We start from the raw sequence: 21,278 nt of genomic DNA on the forward strand, positions 1-21,278 counted from the left end.
TAGAGAGAGAAGAAGATACAGAATCTGAAGCAGGCTCTAAGCTCTGAGCTGTCAGCACAGAGCCCGATGAGGGGCTCGAACTCACAGATTGTGAGATCATGACATGAGCAGAAGTCAGACGCCCAACCAACTGAGCCATCCAAGTGCCCCTCCCCAAACCACTTTATTAATATAATGCCCTTGGAAATCTTGAGAATGTCTCTCTCTCTCTCTCTCTCTCTCTCTCTCTCTCTCTCTCTCTTTTTGTTTGCTGTATTTTTTAAACAAATTTCCCTTCCTTGTACATATTGGGGACACTGAAAGTTTATTTTTGTACCTCCTCAATCACTATTATTATTTTGTGAAAACAGCTTATTTAGCATGTGTTCCAAGGCATCAGATTGACTGACTTGGTTAAATTATAAGTATCCATTGAATTTATTTGTTATTTATTATTTATTTATTTTTTTAATGTTTTATTTTATTTTTGAGAGAGAGAGACAGCATGAGTGGGGGAGGAGCAGAGAGAGAGGGAGACACAGAATCCGAAGCAGGCTGCAGGCTCCGAGCTGTCAGCACAGAGCCCATCGTGGGGCTTGAACCCACATACTGTAAGATCATGACCTGAGTCGAAGTTGGACGCTTAACCAAGTGAGCCACCCAAGCACCCCAATATCCAGTGAATTTAATACAACACGTGGTTCTGATTATATACATGTAATACCATTACCTTCCTCACATTGATGAAATCTGGTACTCTAGGTCATTATTTCAAGAAGACATGGTAGTCACAGAAATTCTGAAACTTTTAAGTCAAAATGTTGCTCTTGAGGTGAGTAATTGGCATTTTGGCTAAATTTGGCTCATGATTTTCTCAATCATAAAACAGGTAGTAGAGACTGGAAGTTCTGGTGAGTAGCCTCCAAAAGTACGCTAGCTTAAAGCTCTAATGCAGCTTTGGTTGAAAAGCCAGGTAGGTGTACGTCATTGTAAGCTGTCAAGGGAGGGCTTGTGAACTTCTGAATTTTCTCCCTATTGCTGTTCGGGAGAGGCAGCCATAGGGAGAGTTGTTTTTAGTATATGTGGATAATATAGGTTATTTATTTTATTTTATATCTTATTTTATATTATTTTCTTTTAATTCATTTATTTTTAAAGGAGTTCTTTTTATTTTAAAGTTGTTCAAGTGGTACATGTTTTTCCTACGTAATAAACTAATGTCTTTAGATCAAGGAGATTATTTTGGATACAAAAGAAAGAAGACTTCTCAGAGTGTGTCTTCTTTCACGTATTGGTCATAAAATTAATGTGTATAATGTGTGAGTTTTGGAAAATATGTATGAAAATGATAAAAAAAGACCTAATTTCTTGCTTTATGTATGCTCTTATAATAACTCACATTTTTTCAGAACTCATCAAAATGAAAATTACATGAATGAGTATTTGTATTTGTATGTCTAACTAGAGTACCGTATACTTGAGGACATGAACTGCCTTTCTCTGTAGCACATAATAGATACTCAGTAAATATATTTGAATGAGGAAGGTGGACATTACTGTCAATTATTATTAACATTTTGGGGTTTTACCTTCTAGTATTGTTTTTTCTAAACATCCATTTCTTTTGGTAAATACTGGTAGTTTCCACCTCCTATAAATCATAGAACTTAAAGTAATGTTTTTTTTTAAATTTATTTAAAATGAGCTTCATTTGGCATGATCCAGATAATGAATTGTACTATGATTTTGAGTTGTTGAAATTTACAAACACATAAGATTCTTTCGCTTTTTCTTAACATTTCTCACCCATGTGTGAATAAAGGAATCTTCAGATACTCTTCTGTGGAGTGTCTAAGTTTTGAATACCTGCATGTGTGCTAATAGCTTGCTTTTTGTGTTGTAGGCTGAGAACAGTTTCAGTGAGGAGGAAGAAGAAAAGCTTCAGGCTGCATTTTCTCTAGAGAAACAAGATCTTCACCTAGTTCTTGAAACAATATCATTCATTTTAGAACAGGTATTTTTATTGCCCCAAACCTCCTAAACATGCTTTCTTTACTGCATATCTGTATTGCTATGATAGCTATCAATTTTTTTAATTTATGTACTTTTTAATTAAAAAAATTTTTTTTAAGTTTATATTGAGAGAGAGAGAAAGCACACGCATGATTGCGAGCTAGGGGGAGGGGTAGAGAGAGCCTTTGCAGGCTGTCAGCACAAAGCCCGATGTGGGGCTCAAACCCATGAACCGTGAGATCATGACCTGGGCTTAAATCAAGAGTTGGACACTTAACCCACTGAGCCACCCAGGGGCGCCTATCGCTTTTTATTTTTTCAAAAAAAGTATACGGATGGAAGCTGTGAATATATTGTACTTGAGAATTTGAAGGTAGTAAAAATATTTGAATGTATGATTTTTTCCTACGGTATTGCAGTCTACAAAACAATCTAAATGTTAAGTAGCATGAGTAAAGTATTTAACAACGTGAATCAGGGTTTCATTGACTTGAGACAGGTATAAAACATTTTAATTCATTGTTACTGGGTTTATAACTTGGAGAAGTGAGTGCATTTTATTTAAGAAATTTAAGAAATGATTTCGGGGGGATTTATTTGACTAGGATGATAAAACATTTAGAAAAGACATAGTTGTCAAAGGACTTTTTGTCATACAATTTCTTCCTATTAAACTGCCCTTTTGCATCCCTTTTTCAGCCATTAAATGTGGTTCAAGTCCCATCTCCTCTCACTGTAGCTTTGACCCCTTGCACTTGGCAGTTTTGCCCTAATTTGGGTTCCTTTTATCCTTGGCTCATCCGAGTGGAGCACATTGTTAGTCTTTGATTATTTCATGTGTGTCAGCCTTCATTAGGTTTTGAATTTGTGAGGGACCTGTCATATTTTTAATTCACCTTCGATAAACCTAGCACATTGCTGGACTTAAAATAGATTTCAATAAATTCCTGTTGGGTGACTTCATAGAATACTTGTGAAATAAAGTTTAAATAGTACTGTAGCTTCATAGGCATTTTAGTGAACAGATATGGTTAGGAAGACAAGTACCCAGGCATCTACTACACACAGCCTTATGCAGATTACAGGTCGGAAACAGGACTATGGTTCTGAACCCTGGTGAACCTTCAGTAGAAGGAAGGATAATCAAGGAGGACCCAGCAACATGGACTTCATGAGAAAGTTGTTCCAGAATAATGTTAAGAACTAGAACAGATATTATTAAAAATGTTTTATTTTCACATGTTTACAATATTTTATTATTGTACATTATTATTGTATGTTTACAATATTTATTATGTATGTTTACAATGTTTTATTATGTATTACCTAGGAAGTTGGGTAGACGAAGGTGGTTTTGAGAAAGCGCTTCCTGGAAAAAGTTTGTTTGTTGGGAAATGAAACCGTTCTACGTTTCTTTGAAATAGTTCAGTGAAATGAGGAAATGATAGCTTATTTTATTTGCTTACATTATTTATTTATTTAAGTAATCTCTACACCCAGTGTGGGGCTCACGGTCATGACCCTGAGGTCAAAAGTTGCAGGCTCCTCCGACTCACCCAGCCAGGCACCCCAGAAATGATACTTTAAATAGAGTATCACTTACATAGCTAACGTAAAGAAGACATTTTTCCGTTAAGTGGATTTAGGATTACTTAAGACACAGGCAAAAGTGGGAAAGTGTAGCCTGAACAGTTTAAATTAGGCCATTTAACCCTGCGTCTCCCTGTTGTGTATATTATTATTGGTAAATAGATATAAAACACTTACGGGATGCCTGGGTGACTCAGTTGGTTAAGTGTCCGACTTCAACCCAGGTCATGATCTCGCGGTTTGTGGGTTCGAGCCCTGCATCGGGCTCTGTGCCAACAGCTCAGAGCCTGGAGCCTGCTTTGGATTCTGTGTTTCCCCTCTCTCTGCCCCTCCCCTGCTCGTGCTCGCTCTCTCAGTCTCTCTCAAAGAATAAACAAACATTAAAAAAAATACATAAAACATTTCTGATAGAAATAGGAAATTTTTTGTTGATTTAAATCATTTAAAACTAATTTTGTATTTGAGTATAATTCAAGGTATCTGTCTGAGTATCAGGGACAGAGGTAATGTTTGCCCTCTCGTGACTAGGCGGTGTATCACAGCGTGAAGCCAGCGGCTCTGCAGCAGCAGTTAGAGAGCCTTCATCTCAGACAAGACAAAGCGGAAGCTTTCGGCAATGCTTGGTCTTCTATGGGTCAAGAAACAGTTGAAAAATTCAGACAGAGGATTCTTGCTCCCCACAAGGTATATGGTTACACTACCCCACGATATTTTCCAGTAAGAATGGCAAAAATGGTTGTACTGGAAGGGTTTTCAAGGTGATCATGTTTTGTACAGAGGCAGTCTGGCAAAAGAAAGAATATATACACTAGGCCTGTAAGGTTATTTCCATATGTATTGGACACCACAATGTGATTTAATTTTACTTATGGTTTAAAATATGTCTCTGTAGGGGCGCCTGGGTGGCGCAGTCGGTTAAGCGTCCGACTTCAGCCAGGTCACGATCTCGCGGTCCGTGAGTTCGAGCCCCACATCAGGTTCTGTGCTGATAGCTTGGAGCCTGGAGCCTGTTTCCGATTCTGTGTCTCCCTCTCTCTCTGCCCCTCCCCCGTTCATGCTCTGTCTCTCTCTGTCCCAAAAATAAATAAACGTTGAAAAAAAAATAAATTAAAAAAAAAAAAATAAAATATGTCTCTGTAACTTCAGAATAGGAATGAGTCAGCCTGTTTTTCCTTTTTTTTTTTTTTTTTATCTTGGGCAGAGTGGGCTATTCTTGTTAACGGTGTACCTGTGTATGAGTCTTACGATATGTTTACTGAATCACGTAATTGTGTGTGTCTGTATTAGTGCCTAGCAGAATGTACTCAGTATGTGTGGAATAGCAAATAGCGAAAAAGGGAGCACTTTGGGACAAATACAAAATAACAGCAGTGTTTCAAAACTGCTGGGGGACCTTTAGTCACTGTTAATAGAGGTTAAGTTGATCATGCAGATTTTGACCTTTTTTCTAATAGTTGGTTATATTACATCACTGATTTTCAGATTTACAGCCCGCTGTATTCCTGGGATCAGTCTCATGGGTTGTTGTGTATCATGCTTTTTATATGTTGCTGTTTGATTTGCTTATGTTTTGTTAAAAAATTTTCCATCTATGTTCATGAGGGCTCTTGGTCTATATAGCTTTCTCGTGATGTCTTTGGTGGTATCAGAGTGCAACTGACATTGGAAAGTGAGCTGGGAAGTGTTCTCACCTCCGCTTCCATTTTCTGTAAGAATTTGTGAAGGATTGGTATTATTTTACACTTTGCCAGCATTATATGAGAGTTCTAGTACCTCATCAGCACTTGGTATTGTCACTTTTTTTAAAAAATATTTTTATTTTTGAGAGAGACAGAGAGAGAACGAGTGGGGGAGGAGCAGAGAAAGAGGGAGACACAAAATCTGAAGCAGGCTTCGGGCTCTGAGCTGTCAGCACAGAGTCCGACATGGGGCTTGAACTCATGAACCGTGAGATCATGACCTGAGTCAAAGTCAGACGTATAACCGACTGAGCCACCCAGGTGCCTCACATTTTTTTTTTTTTTAATGTTTATTTTTGGGGGAGAGAGGGAGAGTACAAGCAGGGGAGGGGCTGAGGAGGAGGGGAACAGAGAATTGGAAGCAGGCTCCGTGCTAATAGCAGAAAGCCCGATGCCGGGCTTGAATTCACGAGCTGTGAGCCCATGGGCTGAGCTGAAGTCAGACACTCAACCAACTGAGCCACCCAGGCGCTCCATTGTCACTTATTTTTATCAAAACTATTCTATTAGGTTTCTAGTGGTATTTTGTATTTTTAATTTGCGTTTTCCTAATAACAAATTATATGATCTCTTTATGTGCTTACTTGTCTCCATATATCTTCATTGGTAGAATATTTGTTCACATCTTTTGCCTAATTGTATTTCCACATTGTGAAAGATAAGGAAGTTCCATTATAGTAATTTAAAGGACGGTCTCAGGAGTAAATCCCAGCATATGGAAATGCATGGGAATTTTTTTGTTCTGGGTTGTTCAAATGTGTGGAGGGTGTTTGTTTTCTTTCAACTTTTGTGAGTTTTTTATATATTATTCTAGGCGTGTGTCCTTTCTCACCTGTGATTTATGGGAAAGCTTTTTATTCTAATGAAGTTTGATTTATCAGTTATTTTCTTTTATCGATCCTTTTGGCTTTGCATCTAAGAATTTGTGGGCTAATGCAGTATCACAAAAATTTTATTTTCTTCTGTTTTATAGGTTTATTTTTTCCATTTAGCTCTAAAATCTATTTTGAGTTAATTTGGTATAAGGCGCAGATTAAATTTCCTTTTTTCTGCGTATAGATGTTCATTTTAGATGTTCATTTATACACGTCCAGCATAACTTACTGATAACATCTTTTTGTCCCTGAAGTGCCTCACCCTTTTGTCAAAAATCATTTGACATGTTTGTGTGGGTCTTTCTCTGGACTCTCTGTTTAGACCATTGATCTTTCTATCTTTATGCTAATATGATACTACCTTAATTTCTGTAGCATTGTAGTAAACTTTAAAAGTCAAGTATTGTGAGTCTGCTAACTTTGCGGGGTTTTTTTTCCCCATAATTGTTTTGGATATTCTCATTTCTTTGACTTTTTATATAAATTTAAAAACCAGCTTTGCTAGTTTTTAAAAATCCCGCTGGGATTTTTGATTATGTTTAACTTACAGATCACTTAATAGAGAAATGACTTCTTAGCAGTACTGAGTATACCTCTCTATTTAGGTCCTCTTTGGTTTCTTATGTCACTTTTGTTCATTTTTCAGCCAACACATCCTACATATGTTTTGTTAGATTTATGCCTGAGTATTTTGTGCTTTTGGAGTTGTTGTAATGGTACTGTTTTTGAAATTTTGGTTTTTAGTTGTTTCTTGCTAGTATATAGAGTTGATTTTTGTATATCGACCTTGTATTCTGTGACCTTGGTAAATTCCTTAATTAGTTACAGCAGTTTTTTTGTGTGGATTTTTTGTTATTTTCTTTATGGGTAGTTACATTGTCCATGAATAGAGACCGTTTTATTTCTTCTTTTCCAGTCTGTTCAGCTTTTATTTTTTTTCTTGCCCTATTGCACTGAGTAGGACTTTTTTTTTTTTAACGTTTATTTATTATTGAGAGACACAGAGAGACAGAGCATGAGCATGGGAGGGGCAGAGAGAGAAGGAGACACAGAATCTGAAGCAGGCTCCAGGCTCTGAGCTGTTACACAGAGCCTAACGTGGGGCTCGAACTCACAAACTGCGAGATCATGACCTGAGCTGAAGTTGGACGCTTAACTGACTGAGCCACCCAGGTGTCCCTGAGTAGGACTTTTAATATGATTTAAATAGGACTCAGAAGTCCAAACATCCTGCCTGCTTCCAATTTTATCTATCTAACTTTTTAAGATGTTTATTTTTAAGCCATTTTTGTGCTCAACCTAGGGCTCAAACTCAGAACCCTGAGATCCAGAGTTGCATGCTCCACCAACAGACCAGCCAGACGTTCTGCCTTGTTTCTAGTTTTAGAGGGAAAGGGTTCAGTCTTTTACCATAAAGTATGGTGTTAGCTACAGGTGTTTAAAAGTGCCCCTTTATTGTTTTCATTTCTCTCCTGTTTTTTTGTTTTTTTTTTTTTTGAACTCTGCATTCTCAGTGTCCTCAAGCATTCTCCACATCATTACTTCGTTTTGCATCAGTTAAATTTCTACTTTTCCCTACATCCTTTACAGATTTTAGGTTTTCCCACTTTGTGTCCCTGAAATTCTTCTTTCAACCATTTCCATTTTTAAGCAATCTCACTTGCCTTTTAATATTTGCCTGTTTTCTGTTTGTATAATTTTATTTTATAGAGTTCATTTTTTCTTGAATTTATACAAGTATAGTATACTCGCACAGTTAAACATGTTTTTTTCTGCTTCTGTTAGTAATTTTTCAGTGTCTTCCAGATGATAGTATTTTTATTTTTATTTTTTAGAGAGAGAGCAGGGAAGAGGGATAGAAGGACAGGGGGAGAGAGAGAGAGAAGAGGAGAGGGGGGAGAATCTTAAGCAGGGTACACGCTCAGTGCAGAGCCTGATGTGGGGCTCGATCCCACAACCCTGGAATTGTGACCTGAGCCGAAATCAAGAGTCAGACACTCAACCAACTGAGCCACCCAGGCACCCATTTTTCTTTTTTTAAGGTAATATTTCTTCTCCAAATTATGTTGCATTGTATCAATATCTAAGAAGTGGTTTAGTCATTTGTCATGTAAAACATGCAGGAAAGTTGTAAGGACATGATTAATTGTACACCATTCCCTTGATAATGCAGCAAATTATCTTTTATTAATACAGATTATCTGAGAGGATAGCTAATACATTATTTTTTATTTAAAAAAAAATTTTTTTTTTAACATTTATTTATTTTTGAGACAGAGAGAGAGCGTGAACAGGGGAGGGGCAGAGAGAGAGGGAGACACAGAATCTGAAACAGGCTCCAGGCTCTGAGCTGTCAGCACAGAGCCCGATGCGGGGCTCGAACTCACAGACTGTGAGATCATGACCTGAGCCGAAGTCGGACGCTTAACCAACTGAGCCACCCAGGCGCCCTGCTAATACATTATTTTAATACCTTAAACAATTAATACAGTGGTAGCAAACTTCCTTTTTTGTGTAAGTATAGTTGACACCCAATGTTATATTAACTTCAGATGTACAACATGGTGACTCTCCAAGTCTGTATGTTATGCTATGCTTACTACAAGTGTAGCCCCATTTTGTCATTATACACTGCTGCTACATTACCACTGACTTTATTTCCTGTGCTTGTATGCCCATAACTTATTCCATAACTGGAAGTCTGTATCTCCCACCCCCCTTCACTCATTTTGCCCATCCCCTATCCCTGTTTCTCTCTGGCAGCCATCTGTGTAGCCTCTGTATTTATGGGTCTGTTTCTGCTTTTTGTTTGTTTATTCATTCTTTTGCTTTTTAGATTCTACATGTAAGTGAAATCCTATGGTAATCGTCTTCTGTTGGAGTTATTGGACTTGGTATAATACTCTCTAGGTCTATTCGTGTTGTTGAAAATGGTAACATCTCATTCTTTTTAATGCTCGGTACTATCCCATTGTGTATATATAGCACATGTGTCTCATGGACACTTGGGTTCTGCCATATCTTGGCTGTTGTAAATAGTGCCACAATAGACATAGGGGTGCGTATATATTTTCAAATTAGTGTTTTCATTTTCGTTGGGTAATTATCCAAAGAATTACTGAATCACATGGTATTTCTACTTAAAAAATTTTTTTTGAAGAAGCTCTACACCCAATGCAGGGCTTGAACTCATGACCCTGAGATCAAGAGTCACTTGCTCTACCAACTGAGCCAGCCAGGTTCCCCTCTGTTATTAAGTGTTGGAGGAACCTCCATGCTCTTTTCCACAGTGGCTGCACCAATTTACATCCCCACCAGTACTGCACAAGCATTCCTTTTTCTCCACATCCTCGCCCTGTTCCTGTCTCCTTGATTCTCACCATTTTGACAGGTATAAGGTGATATCTCATGGTGGTTTTGATTTGCATTTCCCTGAGGATGAGTCACATTGAACATCTTCTCATGTATCTGTTGGCCACATGTATGTCTTCTTTGGAAAAAGATCTGTTCAGGTCCTTTGCCCAGTTTTTAATCAGATTGTGTTTTTGGAGTTAAGTTTTATAAGTTCTTTATTTTGGATATTTACCCCTTATCCAATACATCATTTGCGAATATCTTCTCTGAATGAATATCTTCTCCCATTCGGTCGGTTGTCTTTTCGTTTTGTTCATTGTTTCCTTTGCTGTGCAAAAACATTTTATTTTGGTGTGGTCCCGGTAGTTTATTTTTGCTTTTGTTTCCCTTGCCTGAGGTGACATATCTAAAAAAATGTTGCGATGGTCCATGTCATATTTGCTGCCTATGTTTTCTTCCAGAAGTTTTATGGTTTTATGTTTCACATTTAGCTCTTTAATGCATGTTGGGTCATTTATGTGTGTGGTGTTAGAAAGCGGTCCGGTTTCTTTCTTTTGCATGAAGCTGTGCAGTTTGCTCAGTACCATTTATTGAAGACACTAGTTCCCATGGCATATTCTTGCCTCCTTTGTCTCAGATTAATTGACCATATAAGCATGGGTTTATTTCTGGGCTCTATTCTGTCCCATTGATCTCTGTGTCTGTTATTGTGCTTGTACCATACTGTTTTGGTTACCACAGCTTGGTAATATATCTTGAAATCTGGAATTGGGATACTTCCAGCTTTGTTCTAGTTTCTTGAGATCATAGCAAGCATTTTTTGTATTTATTGAGGGCCACATACTCTGCTGGGTGCTTTGTATCTTGTAAAACCTACTTACAGTTATAGTTTATATTTAAAATACAACTGAGGTTTAGAAGGATTGAATGATTGGTTCAGGGTCATGTAGCTGAGTAAATTTGACACAGTAGTCACCCTCGTAAGCCATTATACTATACTTCTACCTAGGTGTTGGCTACACAGTTTTTCTGTGAAGAGCGGTTGACTTAGTTTTGTGTCTATGTAGGATATCTTTGGAAAGGAAGAAAATAAAACCTCAAACATAAAGTATAAGTTTATCACCCCAATCAGTTGGTCTTTTGGTAAAACTGACCTGAGAATCAGATATATTTTTTTAAGCCTTGTTTTTTGTTTTTTAAAAGTATTTATTTAATGGGGCATGTGGGTGGCTCAGTCGGTTGAGCGTCTGCCTTCGGCTCACGTTATGATCTCACGGTTCGTGAGTTCGAGCTCCACGTTGGGCTCTGTGCTGACAGCTCAGGGCCTGGAGCCTGCTTTAGATTCTCATTCTCTCTGTCTCTCTCTTTCTCTCTCTCTCCCTCTCCCTGTCTCCCTCTCTCTTTCTGCCCCTCTCCCACTCACACTCTGTGTGTCTCTCTCTCTCTCTCCCCTTCAAAAATAAATCAATATTAAAAAAATTTAAATACTTATTTTTGAGAGAGGGTGTGGAAGCAGGAGTGTGGGCAGAAAGAGAGGGAGAGAGAGAATCCCATGCAGGTTCTGCGTTGTCATCACAGAGCCTGATGTGGGGCCCGAGCTCACCAACCGTGAGATCATGACCTGAGCTGAAATCAAGAGTTGGATGCTTAACTGACTGAGCCACCCAGGTGCCCCTTAAGCCTTGTTCCTTTTAAGTCATGCTACCTCTGGCAGCGATAATGCTATCTTCCTTTTTGGCTCTGATATTTATTTCGGCTATGTGTGAAAATAGATCCTGTCCATGGCAGAGACTTGTTATGTAATGAACAAAAGGTATATTTATTTACAGTGCTGCTTTTGGTAATTTAGGGGCTCACGTGCATGAACTCTCTGTGCAGTGCTGGCAGTAGAACATCTGTGGGTAATAATTCTAAGTTCAAATGGTCAGGTTCCATTAAATAATAAGTTATAAAATCGAAGGTGCTTATTTTTGATTTAATTTTTTAAAACACCTCCTTTCGTCTTGTATTATTTAGATCCAATAAGAGAGAGGGAGATTGAAAATTAATCTTAATGGTAGTCTTTTGCTGGATATGATTGAACAGATTTTTAAATTTTATCCTATTTCACTTTTTTTTTAATATGCTTTATTTTAATCTTTAAGGAGACTTGAGACTGAAATGTCACCATGACTTATTTGAATTTCGTATTCTTCCCTCTTTTATCACCATTGCCTCTGTCAGCATTGTCCTCCTAACAGGGTCTTCTCTTGATTTTTGTCACAATGCCTGTGCTACAACATGTATTAAATTGCGAATTTCCTTTCAGACAGAACTTGAATGCTGTACTTCATTTTACTCCTTAAAGTCTGGTAGGAGTTCCCGTACATATATTCGTACTATATAAATGTAAAAACTTATATATCAGATGCTATTGACTTACTTGTCTATTTTCTGAGACCTTAAAGTGGCAAAATGGGGATTTATTACAGGGAATCACACTCCTAAGCCATTATGCTATATTACCACCTAGATGTTAGCTGCACAATTGATACTAGAGAATATAAAGGCTTATTTTTCTAAAATAATTTTACATTCCAAATTAACTTTGCTCCTCAGTAACAGATGTGATGATGAGAAATATATGTAAGGCATATTTTAAGCACTCTGAGTAGCCAGCTCCTTTTCTTAAAATGCACTTATATGTTAGGGAATTCTTAAATACATATTTGACACTTAACATTTGTTTCCGATGTTCGAAGTAGGTTTATTTATTTACTTTTTTAATATATATATTTTTAATGTTTATTCATTTTTGAGAGAGACAGAATGTGAGCAGGGGAGGGGCAAAGGGATATAAGGAGACACAGAATCCGAAGCAGGCTCCAGGCTCTGAGCTGTCAGCACAGAGCCCAACGTGGGGCTCAAACCCAGACTGTGAGATCATGACCTGAGCCAAAATTGGACGCTTCACCGACTGAGCCACCCAGATGACCCTGTTTGAAATAGGTTTAATGGGAATTTCTCTCACTGAGACTGTTCTTTACCAATTACTTGGCGAATTTATTCATAGTATTTACTCACTGCATTGTACTCTCTAGTGAAATTTCATCCTATCTTGCAGGTTCTTGAGAAATCTCCGTTTAAAGTTGGGTAGCCACTGTTTCTGAGGTTGTATTGTTACTATAACATTCTTACAAATGTATCCCCTTTTAGCCTTTAGAGTACAATTGACTTTATCGTTAAGTGCAACAGCTAATTGTTTGTTTGAATTAATATTAAAAATACCTATTTTTTATATGGAGTGTAAGAAATTAGAGGGGCGCCTGGGTGGCGCAGTCGGTTAAGCGTCCGACTTCAGCCAGGTCACGATCTCGCGGTCCGTGAGTTCGAGCCCCGCGTCAGGCTCTGGGCTGATGGCTCAGAGCCTGGAGCCTGTTTCCGATTCTGTGTCTCCCTCTCTCTCTGCCCCTCCCCCGTTCATGCTCTGTCTCTCTCTGTCCCAAAAATAAATAAACGTTGAAAAAAAAAATTTTAAAAAGAAATTAGACATTTGGACTTGATACTTGTAAAATTTACTGTATTATTTTGCTTTAGTATTTTCTTTGACATCCTTGTTTCATTTCTTTTGGAATCCTAAGGATGGATAAATAGCTTTATATAAAGAGGGTAGAAAGAGCACACTTCATGCAACTAAATCTTGAGATTTTTAAGAGTTCAGTCTGATGAGTTTTAGAAATTATACACACCCATTTAATCATTATCCATAACAAAATAAAGAATTTCATCACCTGGAAAATGCCCAATGTTGGTTCCTCCATTCCCACCTTTGCTTTCCGTCACCAGCGATTGGTTCTGTCTGTTCTTGGATATAACGTAAATGGACTCAGAAAAATGTGTCTGACTAATCTCTCTCAACATGATATATTTTTTGGATTCATTTATGTTGTTACTTGGATCAGTCATTTTTCTATTGCAGAGTAGTATTTCATCGTATAAAAATACCACCTTTTGTCTCTCCATCCCCGTGTTGATGGACATTTAGGTTGTCTCTAGTTTCTAGCTATTATGAATTAAGACTGTTGTGAACATTTGTGTACAAGTCTTTTTGTGGACATATATTTTAATTTTTCTGGGATCCATACCGAGGAAGGGTTTGCTGGCCCCCTGGAGCGAGATCTGAGAGTTTCTATTTAAGTTTGAGCCAGCCTGTGCTAGGTGGTTTGGGGAAAGTCATATAAATGTGAATCTATTGCCTTGTGTGGTTCCCGTCTTAAATGAGTTGAATTCCCTTAACTTCTACCTGCTTTTAGCCATTCTCCAATGCCTTCAAATCATTGTTTGGAAGATATTTTGTATAGTGGTTATAATTTTATTTGTAAAGAGGGTAATATAAACTGTTTCCTACCATTACCAGATTAGGAACTCTAAAAGTGATTTTCTTGGGGGATCTGGGTGGCTCAGTCGGTTGAGCGTCCGACTTCAGCTCAGGTATGATCTTACAGTTTGTGGGTTTGAGCCCCGCTTCGGGCTCTGTGCTGACAGCTCAGAGCCTGGAACCTGCTTTGGGTTCTGTGTCTCCCCTTTTCTCTGCCTCTCCCCTGCTCACATTCTGTCTCTCTCACTCTCAAAAATAAATAAAACATTAAAAAAAATTTGTTTAAAAAGTGATTTTTTAAAATTCTAAGTCTTATTCTATCTCTACTCCAAATCCACCAAAGACTTTCAATGTTTCTTATAATAGAGGTCAAATTTCTTAAGATTCCCCATGATCTATAAACCCCTCAGTCTGCTACCTTATCTTGTTGACCTTCTCCTTTTAACATCCCTCACCTGGCTGACTTTGGTCACCTATGATCTCTTTACTTCAAAAGCCCTTCTCCTGGAGATTCATATGGCTGGCTTCCTTTTTCGACTCTTTTGTTCTAATGCATCTTTGTCATTGAATCTTGCCCTGATCATCATCATGAAAAGTGGCCACATCTCTGTGGTACTTTCTTACTTCATTTTTTTTTTAACATAACATTTAATCTTATCCAGCACATTATATATTTCACTTGTTTATTTTTAAAATTCTCTGTCTCTGTTACTAAACTGTGAGTCTACAAGGGCATTTGTTCACTATTGTATTTCCATTGCCCTAGCCCTTGGAAGATAGTGGGTTGTCAATAAATAATTGTTGAATGAATAAATGCACAATATCTCTGCTTTACAAGTTGTACTATTTTGAAGTGCAGTCTTTTAGGTTTTCTTTTTTTTTATTAAAAAAATTTTTTTTGGTAACATTTATTTATTATTGAGAGACAGAGAGAGACAGAGCATGAGTATGGTGGGGGGTGGGGGGGCAGCAGAGAGAGGAGGAGACACAGAATCCAAAACAGGCTCCAGGCTCTGAGCTGTTAGCACAGAGCCCGACACGGGGCTCGAACCCACAGACCGCGAGATCATGACCTGAGCTGAAGTTGGACGCTTAACCTACTGAGCCACCCAGGCGCCCCATTAGATTTTCTTATAAAGAAGTGTATTTGTACTGATTAGTGGAGAAAGACCAAATAAGAAGGGGATATGGATATATTTTTTATTTCCTAGTATTCTTTTTTTTTTTTTAAGTTTATTTATTTATTTTAAGTGATCTTTACACCCAGCATGGGGTTTTAACTCACCACTCTGAGATCAAGAGTCACACGCTCTTCTGACTGAGCCAGCCAGACACCTCTCTCCTAGTATTCTTCTGTTTTTATTTTGGTTGTACTTCAAACCTTTTGTGGTTCTTTTATTTCATGACTCTTGAGGTTTGCTGGAATACTTGATTCAACCATTTACATTTTTTCCTTTTTAAAACTGGAAATATAGAAAGAATTACTGTAGCTTGAAACCGAAATTCTCCCGGAAAACAAGGTGATGTCATTAGCTGTATTGCAGCAATCAATTAAAAGAGCTGTAGATCTAAGAGCTCCTTAATCAGTCTTATTTGAAACAGAAATGTGTTCTCTGCTTTATAAATAATTGCACAAAACCAGAACCATTAACAAATTAAATAAAGATTTTACTAATGCCAAAAATTGTGCTGTTAGCAAAATTACTCTTATGTGCCTAGCATTCAGAAATTGCTAAATAGAGTTGATGTACTTTTTGAGAGTGTTGCCAATTGTGAGAGCATTACTTGAATGACATTTCAGTGTCCTCAACCTTGTGCTATCTTTTTCATAAATTCTTGGTATGCAGAAGTGGCAAACAGTTTGAAGGATGGTTCATTGGTGTTTTCCCTCCTTTTCAGCTTGGATGTAAAGGCCATGATTAGGTGTTTTGGCCAAGTCTGTGAGTCAAGGAGTATAATTAAGTTCCATGCCATCCTAGCGGTGAGACTAGGATATATCCTTAAGTTTAGATAAACTTAAGGGTATAGGTTAGGGAGTATCCCTAAGTTGTGATACTTACAGTAAAGCATTTGTACCTCTTATTATGATTTGGTGTAGCAGCAGCATTAATGAAGGGCATTGGCTTAGTCACTTTGGGAGTTTTGATGTCGTCTGGAGATTGCCTAATGCGTAGCCTTTATGATTTATGTAGTATGTTTTAGGGAGGTTGGCAGTCATCTGGGTGAAGGATAGAGCCAGTATTAATTCAAGAAGTTTATCTGTTTGCATCTTTGTGATATATGCTAATATACTCACATCAGTGTAATATGGATGTCATATTCCATAGCAGTCGTTTCCAAGATCCTGACATTGTCTATACTTAACAGATGTCACAATGGAGGATTCTTTCTCTAGGATGCAAGCAGTAGTGAGTGTGGCTTGGTCCTTGGAAACTTATTGCCTCCTGTTCTTGCCCATGATTAGAGGGTGGCAGAGAGGGTGATTGGAGTGGGTGGCTGAAGATGTGCTCCCATTTGCAGCTGTCATTCTTCTGTTAAAACCTTTAGTGTATTGTTTTTTGTTTTTTTTTTTTTTAAGTTTGTTTATTTTTGAGAGAGAGAGAGTGAGCTTGGGCATGGCAGAGAGAGAGAACTGTGAGATCATGACCTGAGCTAGAATCAGGAGTCAGACGCTTTACTGCTTCATCGAGCCACGCAGGTGTCCCGGTATATTGTATCTTTAAAATTTTTTTTTAAATTTTTTTAATGTTTATTTATTTTTTACAGAGAGAGAGACAGAGCATGAGCAGGGGAGGGGCAGAGAGAGAGAGAGAGAGAGAGAGAGAGAGAGAGAGGGAGACACAGAATCCAAAGCAGGCTCCAGGCTCTGAGCTGTCAGCACAGAACCCGACGCGGGGCTCAAACCCACAGACTGCAAGATCATGGCCTGAGCTGAAGTTGGACACCTAAGCAGCTGAGCCACCCAGGCGCCTCCAGTATATTGTATCTTTTAGAAAACAATGTTAGTTGAGTTATAATTTACATAGTGTAAACTGTATCCTTTTAAATTGTACAGTTTGATGAATTTTGGTACATGTACACCCATGAGATCACTACCACAATCAACACACAGAGCATTTTCATCACCTTCAAAAGTTGCCTCATGCCCCTTGGAAGTCCCTTTTCCCCCTAATCTTGGCCCTAGGAAACCACTGATACACTTCTTGTCACTGTAAACTGCATAGCAGTGTATGAATAGAATTAATACAGGTGTTCCTTTTTCCTGTCCGCCTTCTTCATTTGAGTCAGATTTTGATGTTCATCCATAGTGTTGTGTGTATTAGTAGTTTGTGCTTTCTTACTGCAGCGTAGTGTTCTGTCTTGTGGATATATCAGTTTGTCCATCCACCTGCTCATGCATGGGTCTTTGGGCCATTTCTGGTTTTGGGCTATTTTAAATATATACATCTTTGTTTGGACATATATTTTCATTTCTCTTGGATAAATACTCAGGAGTGGATTGATTGGTTAAGTGTTACTATCAAACAGTTTTCCAAAGTGGTTCTACTATTTTATATTCCAGCCAGTAATTTTTTTCACATACTGGTCAACACCTGGTATTGCCAATCTTTAAAAAAAAATTGTTAGGTTTATTTATTTTGAGAGAGCGAGAGTACATGCATGTGAGTTGGGGAGGGGCGGAGGGAAAGAGAGAGTCCCAAGCAGGCTCCATGCTGTCAGCATAGACCTGGATACAGGGCCCCATCCCACAAACCATGAGATCAGGACCTGAGCCTCAATCAAGAGTCATACGCTTCACTGATGGAGCCACCCAGGTGCCCCCTAAATTTTAGTCCTTCTAGTAGCTGCAAGGATAGTGAACCTAAAGATGTTGAGCACCTTTTATGTGTTTTTTGGCCATTTATGTGTCTTCTTCTGTGAATTATCTGTTCACATCTTTGCCCATTTTAAAAAAAAAAATGTTTTTTTTAACATTTATTTATTTTTGAGACAGAGAGAGACAGAGCATGAACGGGGGAGGGGCAGAGAGAAAGGGAAACACAGAATCGGAAGCAGGCTCCAGGCTCTGAGCCATCAGCCCAGAGCCTGACGCGGGGCTTGAACTCATGGACTGCGAGATCGTGACCTGAGCCGAAGTCAGACGCTCAACCGACTGAGCCATCCAGGCGCCCCTCTTTGCCCATTTTTGTATAGATTTGTCTTTTTATTCCTGAGTGGTAAGAATCCTGTTTGATCAGTCTGTGGCTTGCCTTTCCTGTTTCTTAATGGTGACATTTGAAGAACAGAAGTTTTGGAGCACCTGCATGGCTCTGCTGGTTGAGCGTCCGACTTTAGCTCAGGTCATGATCTCACAGCCCGTGAGTTCACGCCCCGTGTCGGGCTCTGTGCCGACAGCTCAGAGCCTGGGGCCTGCTTCAGATTCTGCGTCTCCCTCTCTGTCTGCCCCTCCCCGACTCGAACTCTGTCACACTCTCTCTCAAAAACACAAATAGACATTAAAAATAAATAAATGAAGAACAGAAGTTTTAATTTTGATGAAGTCCAGTTTATAATTTTTTTCTTTTCTGGTTAATGCTTTTAATGTTCTACCTAAAACCTCTTTGCCTATCCCAAGATAACAAAGGTTTTCTTTTGTGTTTTCTTCCAGAGGTTTGATGGTTACAGCACTTACATTTAGCTCTCTGATCCATTTTGAGTTCATTTTTGTGTTGGGTGTTAAGTAGGGGTTGTTGTTCATTTCCTTCCTGTGTAGATACCTAGTCATTCTGGCATCATTTGCCCTGGCATCTTGGTCGGAAGTCAGCTAATGTGTCTATATTTCTATTCTTTTGCCAGTCGCACATCGTCTTTATTGCTGTGGCTTTGGATTAAGTCTTTTTTTAAAAAACGTTGTTATTTTTTTTTCAAGTTTAGTTATTTATTTTGACAGCAGGAGCATGAAGGAGGGGGAGGAGAGGAGGACAACAGGAGAGAGAGAGAGAGAGAGAGTGAGAGAGCAAAAATGAATGAATCTCAAGCAGGCTTGGCATTGTCAGTGTGGAGCCCGATACAGGGCTTGAACTCACCAACCATGAGATCATGACCTGAGCCGAAATAAGAGCGAGACATTAACTGACTGAGCCACCCAGATACCCCTATACTAAGTCGTAAAGTTAGGTAGTGTAGTTCTTCCAAATTAAAACACACACACAGACACACACACACACACACACACACACACACACACACCAAACTGCTTTGGCTCTTTTAGATCATTTCCATTCCATTTAAATTTTATCTATCTATTTATTTAAGAGAGCATGAGTGGAGGAGAGGGCAGAGGGAAAGAGAGAGAGAGAAACTTAAGCAGGCTCCACACTTAGCACAGAGCCAGACACGGGGCTTGGTCTCACCACTGTGAGATCATGACCTGAGGTGAAATCAAGAGTTGGATGCTCAGCTGACTGAGCCACCCAGGCACCCCTCCATTCCATTTAAATTTTAAAATTAGCTTGTCAGTTTCTATGAAAAAGTACCTGCTGGGAATTTAATTGGATTGTTCTCAATCCGTAGATCCCTTTTGGAAGAATTGACCTTCTAACAATGTTAAACCTTTAAATTCATGAACATGGTGTATCTCTATTTACCGATACCTTCTTTAATTTATTCCAGTAATGTGTGTAGATTTTCAAGGATCAGGATATACACAGATTTTGTTAAAGTTATCCCTATGCTGTTGACTGAATGTGTCTTCCCAAAATTCTTATGTTCAAACTTAACCTTCACGGTGATGATAGCAGGTGGGGTCTTTGGGAGGTGATTAGTTCATGGGGGCACAACCCTAATGAATGGGAATAATGCCCTCATAAAAGAGGCCAGAGAGAACTACGTTACCCCCTCTGCCTTGTGGGAACACAAAGAGAAGTCGGCAGCCTGGAAGGGGGCCCTCACCCAACCATGCTGGCACTCTCATCTTGAACTTCCAGCCTCCAGAACTGTGAGAAATGTTTACTGTTAAGCCACATAGTCTGTTGTATTTTGTTATAGCAAGCAGCCCAAACCGACGAAGGCACTATGTATTTTCATGGTTTGGGTTGCTAGTATAAATGGGATTGCATTTTTTTATATTCCCTATTTGTTTCTACTGTCTTGAACTAATACTGATTTTTCACATTAATCTTGGGTGCCATAGCTTTCCTAAAATCACGCACTAGTTTTAGTAGCTTTTTAGCAGATAACTTGAGAGTTTCTGCCTATATGATGATATGTTACATCATAATTGTTTTCGTATAGTTTGTCTTCATCACTAGACTGAGAGCTTTGGGGACAGATTGTAAATTTATACGTTTTTATGCCACCAGCACCTACGATGGTATAAAAGTCAGATCCACACTCCCTTGGTTTTTCCCCTTTCTGGCTGCCTTTTTGGTCGTGTTTCCTGCTTTCATGGCCGTGACTCATTTCCACACTTTTGCATATAGCTAGGACTCAGTCCCTGGTTCTCTTCTATTTTCTTTTGTCCCTTCCCTGGCAATTTCACGTAGGCCTCGGGGTTTAAATGCTATTTTATAATTTTTTTTTCCTCTAGCCTGCGCTCGCCTACTTGATAAATTTATTGGATGTCTAATAAGCATCTCAAACTGAACATTAAAAAAACAAACAAACAAAAAACTGATCCTTGGAACATTCCTCTTGGAATTGTTCCTGTAGTTTTCCATTTCAGCTAATGGTAATTTTGTTATTTTTGTTTTTGTTTTTCTCCATTTGTACAAGCCGGTCTTTATATCATTTTTTTGCCAAAAATGAATAGAAAACTAGGATGAAAGTCTGATTCTCTTGGAAAGAAGTGTGGGTTTCATAAACTTAGTGGAATTTACATAAAGATAGGCATCATTAGTACCCTGAAAGCACCAAGCTTTTCTCAGATTGGATACTTGTGTTTGGGTTGATATTTGTGTATAGAATACTTAGGAAAGCCACATGTATATAAAATGCTGGAAATTGAAGATTTGTCTTAATGCTAAGGTATTACTTATTTTTAGCCATTGGGTGAGGGGGCTTTGTTATATTTTGTCCTAACTGCTCTGGTTAGGACAAAAGTAGACCCACTTGCGTTTCTTGTGTTGAACTACTTGGGAATTACTTGGTAACTTAGTCACCATTTATAATAGTATTCTCTTTGCAGATTTGTTCTGTGTTCCTAATGAGACGTTTTAGAATGCAACTTTGTAAGTAGGGCACAAACAGCTTAAAAATGGGGGGGGGGGGGTAAAATTTGGGATCTCCTGGAGGGCCTCCAAAGGACAGACTGTTTAAAATGTTTGCTGATTTGATTAATGGATCTATTTGAGCTGATGATACGTCCGTTATTCATAGTCTCTATTATTTTCT

The 21,278-nt window shown here is 38.5% G+C and overlaps 1 protein-coding gene across 5 annotated transcripts in view; it reads left to right on the forward strand.

The window, feature by feature from the left end:
- Positions 1-21,278, forward strand: part of COMMD10 (COMM domain containing 10) — a 219,987-nt gene that overhangs the window by 9,524 nt on the left and 189,185 nt on the right. For all 5 annotated transcript variants that reach the window (XM_040444280.1, XM_040444278.1, XM_040444276.1 and 2 more), the window contains exons 3-4: positions 1,883-1,993; positions 4,111-4,266. In XM_040444280.1, coding sequence (XP_040300214.1) covers positions 1,883-1,993; positions 4,111-4,266 — 267 coding nt within the window. The remainder of the gene's footprint in view (positions 1-1,882; positions 1,994-4,110; positions 4,267-21,278) is intronic.

This window comes from Herpailurus yagouaroundi, unplaced genomic scaffold (genome assembly GCF_014898765.1).
Source record: "Herpailurus yagouaroundi ecotype Mexico unplaced genomic scaffold, PumYag 192, whole genome shotgun sequence".
NCBI classification, from domain to species: domain Eukaryota; kingdom Metazoa; phylum Chordata; class Mammalia; order Carnivora; family Felidae; genus Herpailurus; species Herpailurus yagouaroundi.